General features: G+C 43.0%; 2 protein-coding genes across 3 annotated transcripts in view; both read left to right on the top strand.

The window, feature by feature from the left end:
• LOC110372949 (neurogenic protein big brain) overlaps positions 1 to 2,849 on the top strand; it is a 60,207-nt gene extending 57,358 nt beyond the window's left edge. The window contains exons 4-6 of the mRNA XM_021329989.3: positions 60 to 400; positions 667 to 890; positions 1,178 to 2,849. Coding sequence (XP_021185664.3) covers positions 60 to 400; positions 667 to 890; positions 1,178 to 1,341 — 729 coding nt within the window. The 3' untranslated portion in view covers positions 1,342 to 2,849. The remainder of the gene's footprint in view (positions 1 to 59; positions 401 to 666; positions 891 to 1,177) is intronic.
• Positions 2,850 to 4,334: 1,485 nt separating this feature from the next.
• On the top strand, positions 4,335 to 16,166 carry LOC110372911 (atlastin-2). 2 transcript variants are annotated; one of them, XM_021329930.3, is made up of 13 exons: positions 4,335 to 4,483; positions 7,453 to 7,682; positions 8,199 to 8,348; positions 8,572 to 8,727; positions 8,879 to 9,025; positions 12,803 to 12,938; positions 13,146 to 13,330; positions 13,446 to 13,664; positions 13,749 to 14,000; positions 14,090 to 14,344; positions 14,558 to 14,797; positions 15,116 to 15,400; positions 15,849 to 16,166. In XM_021329930.3, the coding sequence occupies exons 2-13, from the start codon at positions 7,464 to 7,466 to the stop codon at positions 15,921 to 15,923; spliced, it is 2,319 nt and encodes a 772-aa protein (XP_021185605.3). In that variant the 5' UTR covers positions 4,335 to 4,483; positions 7,453 to 7,463; the 3' UTR covers positions 15,924 to 16,166. The 2 variants fall into 2 exon arrangements, with proteins under 2 accessions (XP_021185605.3, XP_049692429.2); XM_049836472.2 differs by having other exon boundaries at positions 4,336 to 4,487.
• The last annotated feature ends 261 nt before the right edge of the window (positions 16,167 to 16,427 follow it).

Genomic DNA, 16,427 nt, shown 5'->3' with positions numbered 1-16,427 from the left:
AAAGTTGCTTTACAAAGTTCCAAAACTTCAAACTAATTGTATGAATGTCATATTCACAGATGCCATCCCTGAATCCGGCGCGGTCACTAGGCCCGTCATTCGTGCTATCTCGCTGGGAGAGCCACTGGGTATGCTGGGTCGGCGGACTAGGCGGCGGCGTAGCTTCAGCGCTACTACACGAATGGGGAGGCCGACGAGCTCGCACCGGTTCATCACGTGCCTCATCTCCACGAGACTTGGATGAGCTCGACAAGCCGGCGTTCCCGACTCATCATCATTACCGTCACGCGCCCACGTATTGTGCCGCTGCGCCGCGCCCCGACACCGCTGAGCCGCTGTACTCTGGCACCAAGTCGCTATACTGTCGCTCGCCGCCACCAGCTCGTCATGGCTTGCACAGGTAATTTGATTTAGTTTTTCATTTTCTTTTGTATCTAGTACTACATATTGACAATGCTTCAGTTAACTTATTTGAAAAATTCTGTCATTGATTTCTATCAGCGTAGCTTTCTAGCTACTTAGCTACGCTCTTTCCGAGTAACATACGTTATATTTTCTCTCTCGCTCTTATTATCTTTATACTATGTTGGTAGTAGTACCCTCGAGATGCGGAGAAACCGCAATAAAACGGCTAGTATTATTAATGCCAAGATCGACGTGTTGCAGGTCTCAGTCGGTGTACAGCAAGGGCAGCTCTGCGACGAGCGGCGCGGCGAGCAGTGCGGCGGCGCCGGCGGGCGCGGGCGGACTGACGACGGCGGCATCGCTGGTGCTGCGCCCGCCCGCGCACGCGCATGCGCACCACGCCCTCGCGCACAACCAGAACGCGCACAACGCGCAGCGCGACCCGCCATACGGCACTGCCAACGGAATACGACCTGGACCTGCTGGTAACTTTTATTCCTTTACTTATTATTATTCTATCTTCATCATATAGTTATAGCCTTTTCCTATGTTAGGATCGACTCCCAGTTGCACCGTCTGCAGTTGGATACCAGTCTTTTATATTTTGTAGAGCAACTGATTGATTTATCCTTCGTTAGGCTGGGCATCAAACTTGCCTCTTAGTAACCTTAACGACAAATACACATGGACGGGTCGACGGACCGACTGCTCCACCCATTGCTTTAATTATTCTATCTTTACGGTTTCTTATCGTTTATTAATCAATTTGCAGGAGCGGCAGTAAGCGAGCGACGCGAGTCAGTGTACAGCGGCAGCGTGGGCGGCGCAAGTGCCAGCGCAAGCGCCAGCAGCGCGGCGCGGCGCGACGACGCGTACGGCACGTACTCGCGCGCGCCGCAGTACCGCGCGCACGCGCCGCTCGCCGACCACTACTAGCGACGCGCCGAGCAGCACAACATCGCGCTGCTCTTCGACGTCTGAGCTCCTCCAACGCTCAAGTGATACTGAGCTCACTACAGTGCAAGCCTGCTAGAGACGGACTTCTTTACCTGAGACCTGAGTGCCTAGTGCGAGTTTTGCAAGTTATTTTTTTCGATGCGAAGATTATCATACACCATTTAATCGCGTAGCACAAATCTTAGAGTTGTTTATTTAATAAATAAAGACTGTCATCGGCACTTGGTTGCGCTCACTCTTGCGAGTATAAACATTTTATCAACCGACAAAATGAATGAAGATGTAATATCTAAATCATGTGACGTAGCAGATGACTCTTTATATCAATAAAGTTATAATTAAGTATCGAGTGCGAATGCTCTCAAAACTCGGAATCAGCACTCCTTTCTCATCCGGACATAGATAAGTTATTCAATAAATAAATAGGTGCGTGCTAAAATGTACCTCGATGACTAGAAATATAATGTGCGACTATTCATACCGAAGTGTACTAAACTAAATGTTACTTTAATAGCAATATAATCACGTGTATGTTTATATTGCTATTAAAGTATTCGATGTTCATGTTGTTAAATGTTCTTAATCTTTCTATTCAATCTAATATTACCAATTTATGTAGCTAGTAACTTGTGTCTGTACCTTCTACAACAAATGTATATACCGAAGTAACTCTAAGATTGAATATCAGGTTACGTGAAAAACACTCAATTCTAGAAATACTAACTACTAAATAATTCCGTATATGTGTAGATCCTTCTTACAATAAAGTGAGCAAAATCATACGAAAAGCACATGGGTACTTTAACTACCCAAGAAAAATTGCATATATAAATTCTTGGCAGCCTACATTTAAAGGTAGGCTTTTAAATGATATAAAATATATATGTAAAAGGAACACTTGTTTGGCTAAGCGGACCAAATCATTGCCAAATATGAGTTAGTTTTTAACAAAGTCTTTCATTATTAATAATAAATAGGTATAAAGTGCCATAAATACTAACATTTTACTTCCATTTCCACGTTGTTGTAAAAGTACTATTAACTAGTAATGTTAAAAGACTTAATAGCTTACTTAAGGATCGTATATTTAGATGTAAATATTTAACTGTATAAATAGATAAATTTCAAATAATATTGCCAAAAGGAAGAGACATTTATCTTGTAAGAGTAACGGGTTTTATTCATTGTAAAATATTTTCTAATATAAACCCATGTATTGTAACATGTTTCTGAAGATAATATAGTTGTAAGATGTTTTATTAGGTTCTGGTTTCGTAGAATTAAATGTGAGCGCCGCGCGAACTTGGCGGCCTCACTTCCGTGCGCCTAGACCGATCAAACTCCATGAACGACACACTTTATTGTAAAATTTATAAAATACACTTTACTAAATATTGTACTAAAATTGAATACATTTATTACTACTGCGTAATACAGGTCTACTGAAAATTTTGTAAATAATTTTGAAATAAATTCACTTGAAGTTATGTGTGAGTTTTTTTCCATTCCTGAACTTTTGATAGACAACCTCAAGAGAAAAGCCTCGTGCCAGAATAAATTTAAAGACATCAAACATTTTATATGAAAAGTAAAATAAAAAATTCCCACTGTTTGACCCACGTCCCGAGGGACCTACGTATCTCCCGAAGCAAGATAAAATGTAGCCTACCTATGTCACCCGAAAAAATGTACTTCTCCAACAGTGAAAGAATTTTTTTAATCGGTTCAGTAGTTTCGGAGCCGTTTAAAGAACCGAAAAAAAAAGATTGTTTCTTGTTTATTATATTTCTGCATAAAAGTACATTATATTTGTTTATAATTTTTTAAATATTTAATTTAATATTGCTAGCTATAGATTATTGTTAGACCATTGAGCTTGCATTTTGTAAAAGTATTCCCGTATTGCATCATAATACCGTCATACATGTGTATTGCGCAACATTATAACGATTGATTTCGCAACAATTTCATAGTTTACAGCGAGCAGTAAGCTCGCAACAAATACTTTATAATTGAAATCGAGGTTTTATGATTATTAGGTCAGGAACTAATATCTACTTAAAAAAATGTTGTGTAATGTAATTTTATAGGTAAGACTCTACATGACATATTTTCTTATCACATTTTGCTATAAATGATGAAAATAAAAACGGTAAATCCATAACAAGGTTTTTGAATCACGTTTTCCAAATAAATCCTTGGAAACATGTCCAATTGTGTGTTAGTTTAGCCTGACCATCACGATTATCGTGGAAAGTCCCGATAAACGTAATCGGGGTTACCATAAATTAAATTACATTTCTACCATTCGCTTTGAAATAATTTCTACCATTACATATAATATTGTACATTTTCTTATTAAACCGGTATATTCATTTTGACAAAGTACCGACTATTTTTATTAAGATACAATAATAGTGATTGTTTGGATGTTTGTTATTCCTTCACGGTAAAACGACAACCGATAGACATGAAGTTTGGTGTGAAGTATTTGTGATGAAGACTATCATTTACTTTCTATTCAGGCATAGGAAGAAATACCTACTTAATTCTCAGGACTCGGGTGAGAATGTGAGCGACAGCAGCTGAGACATATATTTGTTGTCAGTTGCAACACTGGATTGTTAATTACGTTCTCTTCGTTATCAGAAGGGATTGTGAGCGAATCAATACTAATTAACACCGTCAATAGCGATTAATTAAATATTCCATATAATAAAATGATAGCAAAAACCAGAAAGACAAAATGTTGTCATTCTCTAACAAAATCTTATTTCCTACCATTTCAGCAAAAAGACATTTAAGCGACAACACTGCTCAATGCAAAATGTACGCTATCATACATTGTTCTATTTTTATACGACTCAATTCGCAATGTATAATGCGATAAGTCATAAGCGTTCAATGAGGAAAACAGACTTTATGTTTTAGAACACTAGATTCAAATTGCTTTATATTTGTTTAACATATGTTATGTTGGTACTAGACTGCGAATTTTACTGGACTGATCCTCCACCCAAATAATATTCACTTTTGATTCGCCTTAGTTACGGAATAGTGGTGTTCGTGATCAAACTTAGTGGTGCAATTAATATTAAATTATAATTTGATTTTATTTAAAGTGAGTAAGTACCTTTGTTTCTCCTTTTAACTAATAAATATTACGAGTTAAGATGGCCACTGTCATTATAAGATCGATCGATCAATCGATGTTGTAGATTTGTTGTTTCCTTTGTCTTAAATGGATTAACATATGAATTAAATAATAACTTCCATAAAACTCCGTAAATAGACTGCACTTTATAACTAAATTGTTAAATTCTCTTCACTGTTAAGTTTTTCCTAACTTGAAACACACTTTTCTGTTACCTTAACTCTGTAAACTTTTAAACATCAGCTAAATGCATAGACAAAAGCCTTAAATTCTTTTTTTTAATTATCCTTTGTTTATTTTATGATCTATCATTTAAATATTAATTTAATGCAAATGGCACATCGTTTGTTTTGCCGGTGCCATAGAGATAATGCAATTGAAATTAGAGTGTATGTAGATAAAGAAATACGTACCTAGGTATTAAGTACAATGATTATAAATTCAGTATAAGGTAAATAATAACGTCTTCAATATTGGTTCGATTGGTCGTCTGCCTGAGATAAGATAAACGCACTGTAATTCAGTCGAGTTTTGTGTTTACGGTAACGTCAGCAGGCTTGAGCTCGTTTGATACAATTTATGTATCTACAAGCAAGATATATGTAACTACGAGTAGTTTTTAGGACTTCGAGTGGGAAAAAGTAATATCGGGTGTGTCACTGTATATTAGGTCTCTGATTAGATCGTTAGTAAAACTGAAAAATATCCGAGCTTGGTCAGCCATTTTTTTTTGACGTCAGCTCTGTGACTTGGTCAAAACTTTTTACCTACCATCTAGCTTGAAACAAAAGAAAGGCCCTTTTATCATTATGGTTACGTTAATCTTTAGTTATATCTTTTTATATAAACTACAACTAGGTATGTAAAATATGTATGGCTGTCTGTCTGTCTCTAGTGGTCATTGTAAGTATAAGGAAAATGGGAAAGATTCGGTACATCTGCCGGTCGACAAGGGTTATCTATATATATGAATGAACCCAGACTCAGTGAGAACATGGTATTCCCCAATTGATAATTGAACGCATCGGATGACAAATGAATATATAAAAAATAATGCCACTTTTCGCCGTAATTTTATAACTCAAGAATAGTCTTAAGTACTTACATATCCAAACCTAATTTTTAGGCTTCGTTCGGACTATTTACCTAGTACCATGCACAGAGTAGAACCTATTCTAATAAAGCAGGTTTTTTTTCTATTTTCAAACTGCCTTTATAATTATAAATACATACTTAGGTACCTATGTTCATGTGTCCCATCGATCGCAAGGGCGGATCCACCGTTGTGGGCACGATGGGCATGCCCACAACCTTATTAGACTTCTCACGTCACACTTTTACGTTTTTTTGAAATCGAAAAGCTGATGATAACACTAGGGAACAAAATAAGACTTTTTTTTTGTTGCATTTAATTTTATGACTGTTGTTTACTAATTAGAGGTCACCATATTTTTTTTTATAACAGCTTTTGAGGTACTATTGTGTCCCAAAACTCAAAAAATTCGCGCTCGCTACGCTCGCGGTTTCTTCGCTTTACGGTTTAAGTCTAATGTCGAAAACGTTAGATTAGTTTAAGTTAAAATTGAAAGTAGAAAAGGGTAGCACCCCCCATAACGCCCTCTTTCACGCACGACACGCACTTTCTGGTTGAGAAGAAGCGGTGAAGAACAAAACAAACTTCCCAGCAACGCAACTGTCTATTACAATAAAATTATTATTATTTACAATAGTCACTATTTCAAATTTTTTACTTGTTTTGGTACTGTTTTGTTCCAAAACTCAAAAAATTTCGCGCTCGCTTCGCTCGCGATTTTTTCACTTAGCAGTAGCTTCTTTTTTACTTGTTTGGGTGATTTCGTGTCCCAAGACTCCAAAATTTTGCGCTCGCTTCTTAATTTCACAGTACTTTTTTTATAATTTCTATGCGTATGTTTGTGACACAGAACTCAAAAATTTCGCGCTCGCTGCGCTCGCGCAACGTACAGTTTTATACCATATCTTCGCTTTTGGTTTTATAACTTGGACGAAATCTAAAAATGTTCCGGCTTGCTACGCTCGCTCAAAAAACAAAGCTACTCACAATCTTTCCATACATAGGGGCGCTTTAGTAATGATTGCACCCGATACATAAGCTAGAGACGGAACTGATAGTGAGTATACATAATATGCGTTTAGATATATTAAAAAAAGTCAAATATCGTTAATCGCATATTTAGCATTATTAGATTGGTTCGTAATTTTATGTTGTCGTTTTTTTTTTGGGTGCTCAATAGGGAGCAGCCCCGGGTGCCACTCGATGCTATGCCGCCACTGGTAATAGTTGAGAAGTGCACCAAATGCTTCAAACCGTCCCTATATTCGTTTACTGGCTACTAGAAGTTATTGATTGAAATAGATTTGGATCTTCAAGACTTGCATAATTTTTAATGAGCATTTTCATGCTCCGACTTGTACTTTTCTAGTAGCCGTTTCTAGTTCCGATTTTCTAGTAGCTGTGACCACAACCTTTTTTGAGGACTGGATCCGCGCTTGATCGATCGCCGGAAACTGAAACAACTAAGTAGGTACAGTTACCGGCACGGATGTCGGGCTCTCGGCGCAAGAGTGGGGATCGCTTTGCGCACCCGTACGCATTAGGCAATAAGGCAGTAAATTGCTTGTGCGCAGGTGAAGGTCAGGGCTCGACATCGGTGCCGATAACTGTACCTACTTAATTTGTGCATTAATAGGACTTAATTAACTACATTACAAGGAAAACGTCATAAAACTAAAACAATTGAAGACTTATTTGATTAATTTGATTTTCCGCGTTGATAGTTCTCTGCTTGTCCACATAAACAGCTACTAAGCTCATCAATACAGACTTACGATAGATGTAGACAATGCCTACAGACGGGTTTAACTGCCATCGAATAATAATCTAGCTGTTGTTACAGCATAAAGAAGAATGAGTGGCGGCATGAACATGAACAGCAGCGAGGGTCTGCAGGTTGTGAAGCTGGGGCAGGGGGCCGCGCCCTTCGAGCTGGACGTAGAGGCGCTACAGCGAGTACTGTTGCGGCCTGAAGTGCGCCACTTGCCCGTGGCCCTGGTCAGCGTGGCCGGCGCCTACCGCGGCGGCAAGTCCTTCATGCTCGACTTCTTCCTTAGATATCTCAACGCGGATGTAAGTGTTACCCTCAAGCATAGACGTCATCCGAAAATCGATCTCAGTGGCGTGCACTTCGAGAGGCCTATGTCCAGCAGTGGACTGCGATAGGCTGATGATGATGATGATGATAGACGTAATACACAAACGTTATTACGTCTAAGTATGCTCTCAAGTTACTGGTGTCTCTCGTAAGACCTCTCTGTTGTGTCGCAAGCTATAGTCTTGCGACAAGCCTATATCTCTCAGTGGCTCTTAAATCACACGGTAGCAACAGTCTTAAAGTTTACAATATCCATTTATGAGAACATGATAAGCAAATAAAATACCAGTAAATCACCGAAATCCGGAACATGGCCTAATCATAGCGTGGATCTCAATATTCTTACACGATAAGCAAATTTTAACCATCCACATAATATGAAAGATCGGAGAGGTCATCAAAGTTAAACCGTCTTTATTTGTGGTTTTTGGTTTATTTATCCAAAAATCTTTCCTCTTTATTATATTTTTAATAGACGTATTTGATGTTAGCGTGATAGACAGCTGAGCGGCGAATGGCTGGGCGCAGAGGACGATCCGTTGAGTGGGTTCCACTGGAGAGGCGGTTGTGAACGGGACACCACGGGCATCCATCTGTGGCCACACCCCATCATCACCACCCTTGATTCCACCGGGGAGAAGGTGGGTATATCAACTTTACTGCACAATAACTTCTAACACACTATTTTTATACTACCTACTGTAAATGATCTTGCTGATTCTTCTCCGTGAACACCTCTCTTTAGTGCAGTTTTATAAGAAACCTTAATAAACCTACTTGTAATAAAAACCCTTGACTTTGACTTACTACTAAGTCGGGCCCTGTCTATACGGCTTAAGGTTTAACTTAACTCATCTATCGCAGGTGGCCGTGCTTCTAATGGACACGCAAGGCACCTTCGACTCGGAGACTACAATTGGTCAGAATTCTACTATCTTCGCGTTATCGACTCTCATCTCGTCCGTGCAAATCTACAACCTTTCCGGCAACATTAGGGAAGACGATCTACAGCATTTGCAGGTGAAAACAGCACGCCTAATTATCAGTTAGGGTTTATCATGGGAAACGACTCAAAGATTTCTTTCAAGTACGGATTCCGTGTAAAAAGTATGAGCAATTCCATATAAAGAAGCGTATAATTTCGCGTCATAATTCCCTCGTATGTTTCCAGCTGTTCACAGAATACGGCCGGCTCGCGTGCGAGGGCCAGGAGAAGGCATTCCAGAACCTCACCTTCCTCGTAAGAGACTGGATGAGCGAGTTCGAACATCCTCACGGCTACAACGGAGGGGAGCAACTGCTCAGGAAAAGACTTCAGGTTTTTACAATTCTCTATTGAAGTTATTTTTTTAATATGGATTGTAGCCCAAATATGCAATTTATTACAAAAACCAAAAAGGTTCTTTGGTATTAAACACACAGACTGGTGGTGTGGTAGTTGGTAGACCACCACTGGCTATACCAGTGTGTTCCAGTAAAACAAATTGGTCAGTGATTAGGAGAACCGCGATTTCTTCTCATCATCAGCCTATCGCAGTCCACTGCTGGACATAGGCCTCTCCAAGTGCACGCCACTGAGATCGATTTTCGGCTACTCGCATCCAGCTCCTGCCAGCCGTCTTGCGCAAGTCATCACTCCACCGTGCCAGAGGACGTCCTACACTACGCTTGCCGAGGCGTGGTCTCCACTCTAGAACTCGTTTACCCCAACGGTTATCGGTTCTTCGGCTAATATGGCCAGCCCACTGCCACTTCAGCTTGCTGATTCGGTGGGCTATGTCGATGACCTTGGTTCTCTGACGGATTACCTCATTTCTGATGCGATCCCTCAGAGAAATGCCAAGCATAGCCCTTTCCATAGCCCGCTGAGCGACTTTAAACTTGTGGACCAGCCGTACCGTCAGTGTCCACGTTTCGGCTCCGTAAGTCATGACAGGTAGGACGCACTGATTGAAGACTTTCGTCTTTAGGCACTGTGGGATCGACGATGTTAGGACTCGACGTAGCTTCCCAAATGCAGCCCAACCCAACTGAATTCTCCTATTCACCTCGTCCTCAAAGTTGTTTCTACCTAACTGCAATGTCTGCCCGAGGTATACATATTTCCAAACAACTTCGAGAACGGCGCCGTGTATCGCAATCGGTTCCGGTAGAACATGTTCATTGAACATGACCTTGGTTTTGTCCAAGTTCATCCGTAGGCCGATGCGTAGAGAAGATTCAGCCAGGTCGTTCAGCATTTGTTGTAGGTCCTGCAGCGTTTCTGCCATGATGACGATATCGTCAGCAAATCTCAAGTGAGAGATGTGTTCGCCATTGATGTTGATGCCACGTCCTTTCCAGTTCAGCGTCTTGAACATATCCTCCATTGCATTAGTGAACAGTTTCGGGAAATAACATCCCTTGTCTCACTCCTCGATGCAACGGTATGGGCCTTGTTTGCTGATTTTGTACTTGGACGGACATTGTAGCGGCTTCGTAGAGACATCTCATCACTTGGATGTATCGCCAATCTACTTGACAACGCTGCAGGGACTCCAGAACAGACCAGATTTCAACCGAGTCAAAGGCCTTCTCATAGTCCACAAATGCTAGACACAGGGGCTGATTATACTCTTCGGTCTTCTGTATAATCTGCCGCACTGTGTGAATGTGGTCTATGGTGCCGTATCCGCTCCGAAACCCAGCCTGCTCCGGTGGTTGGAATTCGTCGAGTCTTCGCGCAAGTCGGTTCGTGATCACTCTTGAGAACAGCTTATAGACGTGGCTTAGGAGGGAAATGGGTCGATAGTTCTTCAACTGGGTTTTGTCTCCCTTTGAAGAACAGGACGACAACACTCCTACTCCACGCCTCTGGAGTTCTCCCTTCAAACAGGACGGCATTAAAAAGCTTCTGGAGCTCCCCCAGTACGGGCTTTCCTCCTGCTTTTAATAGCTCTGTTGTAATGCCATCCTCGCCAGGGGCTTTTCCATTTTTGCGCTGTCTCAGAGCGATCTCGATTTCGCCACTGCTGACTTCTGGCAGGTCTTCGGTGAAATGGCGCGTTAATGTGGCTCTAAAATCCTCATTTCCGGGATCAGGTCGAGATGCATGCGATGCGTATAACCGGCCATAGAAATTTTCCACTTCCGAAAGGACTGCCGGCACCGAAGAAACGACTTCTCCACTTGTTTTGGTCAGCTTCGTCAAGTGGCTTCTTCCAAGAGATTGTACGAACACCTTTGACCCCCGATTCAGCTCAATTGCTCTTTCAATGTCAAGAGTATTGGAGCACCGGAGGTCGCGTCGTACGTGGTTGATCTCTTGGTTTAGAGCCCGCTTAGCTGACGAAGTGACAGGTGGGTTTTCACGTCGTCTCTTCATAAGCCCTAATGTCTCTTCCGAAAGCTTTGATTTCTTGCCCTTACGCTGCATGTTACAGAATCTCGAACCTTCCTCCCTGAGGATCCGAACCACATTTTCGTGGTTCTGGTTAACGTCTGTTGTGGTTTCCACGGCGGCAAATCGGTTCTCCAAATTTGACTGGAACGTTTCAGATCCTGTCATGGTTTGGAGCAGTGTTGGTCGGAGCCTGGCCTTCATCAGACGGAAACGTTCAGCCTTGAAGTTGATATTCAGAGAGCCTCGGACAAGTCGGTGATCGCTACCGGTATTAAACCTATTGATCACGGAGACGTCTCTGAATATGTGCTTCTTGTTCGTCATGATGAAGTCAATCTCATTTTAGTCATAGTGTCGGGGCTTTGCCACGTCCACTTCCTTTGGGGCTGCTTTTGAAAAAGAGTTCATCAAAAAGAGCCCCTCACGTTCGAGGAAGTTGACGAGCATTTGCCCCCTATGATTCCTGCTTCCAAATCCATGGGATCCTACTGCCGATTCGCCGCAAATCTGTACTCCCACTTTAGCGTTAAAGTCCCCCATGACAACGGTGTAATGGGTCTTTGTAGTGAAGTGGAGGGCCCTTGATATATCATCAAACATATCCTCCACTTCATCGTCTGAATGTGTCGAGGTCGGTGCGTACACTTGCACTACCTTGAGGCTATACCTGTCGGTGAGCTTTAAGATAAGGTACGCTACCCTGTTCGACACACTAGACACCTCCACAACGTTATCAGCTAGGGACTTATTAACCAGAAACCCAACGCCACCTTGGGATTGTTGGTCTCCTCTCGGAAGTACATTAGGTGACCTGATTCGAGGGTTATGGTGTCCCCTCTCTTCGAACTTCACATAACCCTAATATGTGCCACCTAATCTTCCCAAGTTCCACCTCGAGTTGCGCCAGATGCGAGTCAAGCCGTAGCGTGCGGCCGTTGTACGTCGCCAGAGTCAGTTTTGTTTGGTGGCCTCCCGTAACCCGGAGATTCTTCGCACCCCCTGCCCCGCCGTAACCACGGTCGCCACCATGACCGGGAATAGCGGGACTGCCGGGAACTAGGGGCCGTGGCTTTTTTGTGCTGCTCATAGAGGTATTTAGCCTACTGCTATCACGCTGGCCAGACGGGTTGATAGAGGGTTTTTTCCGAGTTTTCCTTCTCTTGCACAGGTGTTTGGTGCATTTTATACTCCATTAGTCGACTTTTACGACACCCACTGGAAGAAGGGGTAGCGACATATGTATTCTTAAGCCGTCGCTACACGGCATCCGTCGCTACACGGCATCCGTCGCTACACGGCATATTCGGCGATTTCTTCTATTTTTGATATATTGTAGCGGGATAGGAAGGAAAGGGAAAGGATAGCAAATTTTCACTGTGCGGTCGCGGAAGAATAAGATGTAAGAAAAGATGCGTTCGAAAATTAAAGAAACTTTCGCGAGCACAGGCCTTGTCCTGTTTAGGACAGTCCAAAATACTTCATCAATGCGGCATAATAATAATATTTCAAACGAGTTATAATAAATAAGAGGGTAAGCTAAGTACTCCATTTGACAACATTTCGTTCGTATTTAAGTAGCATTTGAAGAAGTATCAAATAAAATAATTTATCATCTGATATCTGCGTGTAAGTCCATCACGCTATGAGTATTGGAACCATCCTCATCTTAATCGGATTCTCATTCTTCTTTAACAATGATGTGTATGTTGGCAGTCAAAGCCGAACCAGAAAGCAGAGTTACGGGAGGTGCGCGCACACATCTGTTCATGCTTCGATCAGATGAAGTGCTTCCTGATGCCGCACCCGGGGCTCAGCGTCGCCAACCAGACCTTCACCGGCTGTCTGAGAGGTATATGCTCAAAAATATCGACAACTTTTTATTTATAATTAACTTCCACAGGAAATAACCATACATGGTCTGATTAGAGTAACTTGTCTGATTAGAGGTGTACCTAAATAAAAAAGTTTGTTAAAAATTAATGAGCTTCCTTTCTGCTTGAAGATGAAGATCTACTAGTGAAAATTGTTTCTATAATTGTGCATATTATTCTTGCAGACTTGACAGAAAAGTTCCGACTAGCCCTATTGGAGTTTGTGCCTTCACTGTTCGATCCTCGAAACCTGACACCCAAGCTGGTGAACGGCGAGCGGGTCACGGTTCAGGACTTGGTCGACTACTTCCAGAAGTACGTCGATATCTTTAACAGCGATGAGGTTCCGGAGGCGGTCACTATTTTTAAGGTAACAGTATTTTTTGCCTTTATGTAGGTATATGTTAATTCTGTATTCGGAAACGATTTTTGCGCTAAAAGTAAATGCTTCGAGCAGTTTCTTAATGAGCCGTGTATGTGTTCAGGCGACGGCGGCAGCGTGCCTGGCGGCGTGCGTGCGGGCGGCGCGCGAGGTGTACGAGGCGCGCATGTCGCAGCGCGTGCGCGACGCCGCCAGCCTGCCGCCCGCGCTGCTGGCGCGCTGCCACGCCGCCGCGCGTCTGCAGGCCACGCAGCACTACCACGACAAGAAGAAGCTCGGCTCGCAGGACGACATCGACCACCATTTCGAACAACTCAACAGGGTAAACTCAACAAACCTAAGCACATGACAAAATACCTATAACTTCCTCTGGGTGTTTTTCACACGACTTGTCCGACATTGGCAGGAGCTGGAAGCCACCCTATCAGTTTACATGTGGAAAAACGAGGCCAAGTTGCGAGAAACTGTGGCGCAAGCTAAGCAAGCGTACGATTCTGTCATGAGCCGCGTGTGCGGAGAGGCGGCGCGGGTGTGCCTGCACCCGCTCGACCTCGCGCGTCTTCACGCTGACGGGCTCGCAGCCGCGCTCGCGATCTTCGACGCCGCCAGAGAAGTGGCGGATGGCGTCGAAGACGAGCAAAGGACGGAATTAGAGCGGGTGAGACATTCATCGATTCACAATTTGCTGCACTTGTATCTAACAAAACCTAGCTGTACCTATAATCAAGCTAACCAACGATATTCTAGAACTTTGAAGAGCAACTGAAGCAGTTGCGTACAATCAACGAGCACAACAACAACAATGCGGTGTCGCTTGCGCTGGAGGCGTACGTGTCGCGCATGCGCGGCGCGGCGGGCGCGGCGGGCGCGGGCGGGCTGAGCGCGGGGGAGCTGCGCGCGCAGCACGACGCGGCGGCGGCGCGGGCGCGCGACCACTTCGCCGAGCTCAGGAACGCTGCCACGGACCACAAGCAAGACCCGTACCTACAGCGACTGCGTGAAGTATGTCAATGCATGAGTTTCCAGACTTTTTTGCCACACTTTCTTCATAGGACATTCTGGCCAGTAGGCCTCAGTTTTGACTTATCTATTATTTCCAATTATTGTAGCCACTTCATTTTTAAGGCTAGGAAACAAATGGGTCCCAACATTTACCGGATATACCACTCTTCTCATAACTGCTAACCAAAATCCATTCGATACCTATATTTGCAGGAAATCGAGCGCAGCTTTGTGGAAATCCAAAAGGCGAATGAGAACAACAACCTGATGGCCGTGGTCGCCGTAGAGAGCGCGTACCGGGACCTGGTGATGGCGGAGTGGGGCCCGCCGACGTGCTGCATGCACCCGCGCGCGCTGCACGAGCTGCACCAGCGCGTCGTGCCGCAGGCCATGGCGCAGATCCTCGACAACAGACTCACAGATGACGACAGCTTCAGCGAAATGTTGCAAGAGGCGAGTACGCTCAGCAGTTCCCTTTTCAAGTTCCAAACATCCAACAGTTCTCGTTCAATAAAATATTCCACCTTTTTTATGATGGCAAAAATCGACCAATGAATCCCGCTGTGGGTTAGCAGCGGTGAGGGAGTGTCAGACTTTTAACTGACTAAAACTCCATCATGTTCCGTCGTAGGCCTTTTATGTACCAGGGACGCGGTAACTCTTTCGAACAATCCCGCAGACCCGGCGGATAATAATAATAATATGCCCCCTGCGTAGTAGGGTTAAAAGTAGGCACATATTCATGACCAAAAGCATTCATAACCTAAACAGAAGCTGAGTAGCCGCTACGCTGAACTGAAGAGCAACAACGAGTACAACAACAGGAGGGCGGTTGAGCAGGCTCTGGCGGTGTACACGCAGAAGATGGACAAGGCTACACAGCCGTCGCTGGCGTCGGTGCTCGTGGCGCCCTTCATCGTCAAGCTGCTGGCCGTGCTGCTGGCCGTGCTGCCGGCGCGGCACGAGGAGTACCGCGAGCTCGCGCGCCGACACTTCCGCAACATGCGCCGCGGACCTGACTACGGTGATGACTGCTATTATGATAACCTCAACGAGGTAAGCCTGACGAATTTTTAATTTCCTACTTACTTATAATATAGTTAAAAACAAACTAAAAAAAAGAGTTAGTCATCTATTGTGATCAGAACTCGGGGCGATGCAAAATTTCATCCTAATCAAAGACCGGGAAGCGGGTTAAATTAAGATTCTAAGATTTTCTTACACACAGTCATAGTTACCAGTGAAGCTAATTAATATAAGCGTGTTGCCAATTATATAGATAGTATGATGGACATCGCTCAATTCATTGAAAGAAAGAAAGAAAATAAATTTAATTGCGCAATAAAAGACGCATACACACTTAAAATTAGACATGTAGAAATAACAATAGAAGGGGAAAATATGGGTCTTAAAACGCGCAATACGGCCCTCGCTCAGCATAATGCTGCGACCCGGAACATTGCATTTTACTCAAAGACTGAACTAGAATATCTTTTGTTTGCAGAAAATTGAAGCAGCTTTTGAAGTTTACAGCAATCCTACGAACTCTATCATGAGAGAATTCGGCTTCCAGCGATAGTATCTAAATAATTATCCATAAATATCGCGACACTCACGCACGGTCGGTTTCATGAAATGTCAATTGGATCTGAAAGTTTTGTGCACAGATGTCTGATGCCGATGGGAGGATATTAAAACATAATAAAATTAAGAAGACTGTAACGGTAGAAACGATATAGATATATTTCACTTTTACGATAAGATTTTGTATTTTTCAAATTATGCATCTCACTCAATAAAATTATATTTTGTACTTTTAAAATTCGTACATTTTATTTACTTACTGCATTTACCTCCCCACTCAGAGACATTTAATGGTTACTTAAGCCATTCCTTAGTGAAGGATTTGTATGACATTCCGTCACTAAAGTTATCATTAAATGTCTGAGTGGCGACGTTAGCTTTATTCTTTTAATTAACTAGATCCCTCAAAAGTTATATATAATATAGTGTCGTATGTTCAGGCCTACACTTTTCGAGTTGCCTTCAATTTTTCCGGGATCCCATTAGGTCAAATCTTTAT

Source organism: Helicoverpa armigera, chromosome 3, assembly GCF_030705265.1.
Source record: "Helicoverpa armigera isolate CAAS_96S chromosome 3, ASM3070526v1, whole genome shotgun sequence".
Classification (NCBI taxonomy): domain Eukaryota; kingdom Metazoa; phylum Arthropoda; class Insecta; order Lepidoptera; family Noctuidae; genus Helicoverpa; species Helicoverpa armigera.
The sequence above is the reverse complement of the archived record's forward strand: the minus strand, read 5'-3'. Positions and strand labels throughout refer to the sequence as shown.

Excerpts from the sequence above, each read along its gene's own strand:
- LOC110372911 (XM_021329930.3), top strand. The coding sequence starts at position 7,464 with ATGAGTGGCGGCATGAACATGAACAGCAGCGAGGGTCTGCAGGTTGTG. Across the intron at positions 12,939-13,145 it reads CTTCACCGGCTGTCTGAGAG|ACTTGACAGAAAAGTTCCGA; the intron begins GTATATGCTCAA and ends TTATTCTTGCAG. Across the intron at positions 15,401-15,848 it reads ATTATGATAACCTCAACGAG|AAAATTGAAGCAGCTTTTGA; the intron begins GTAAGCCTGACG and ends TTTTGTTTGCAG.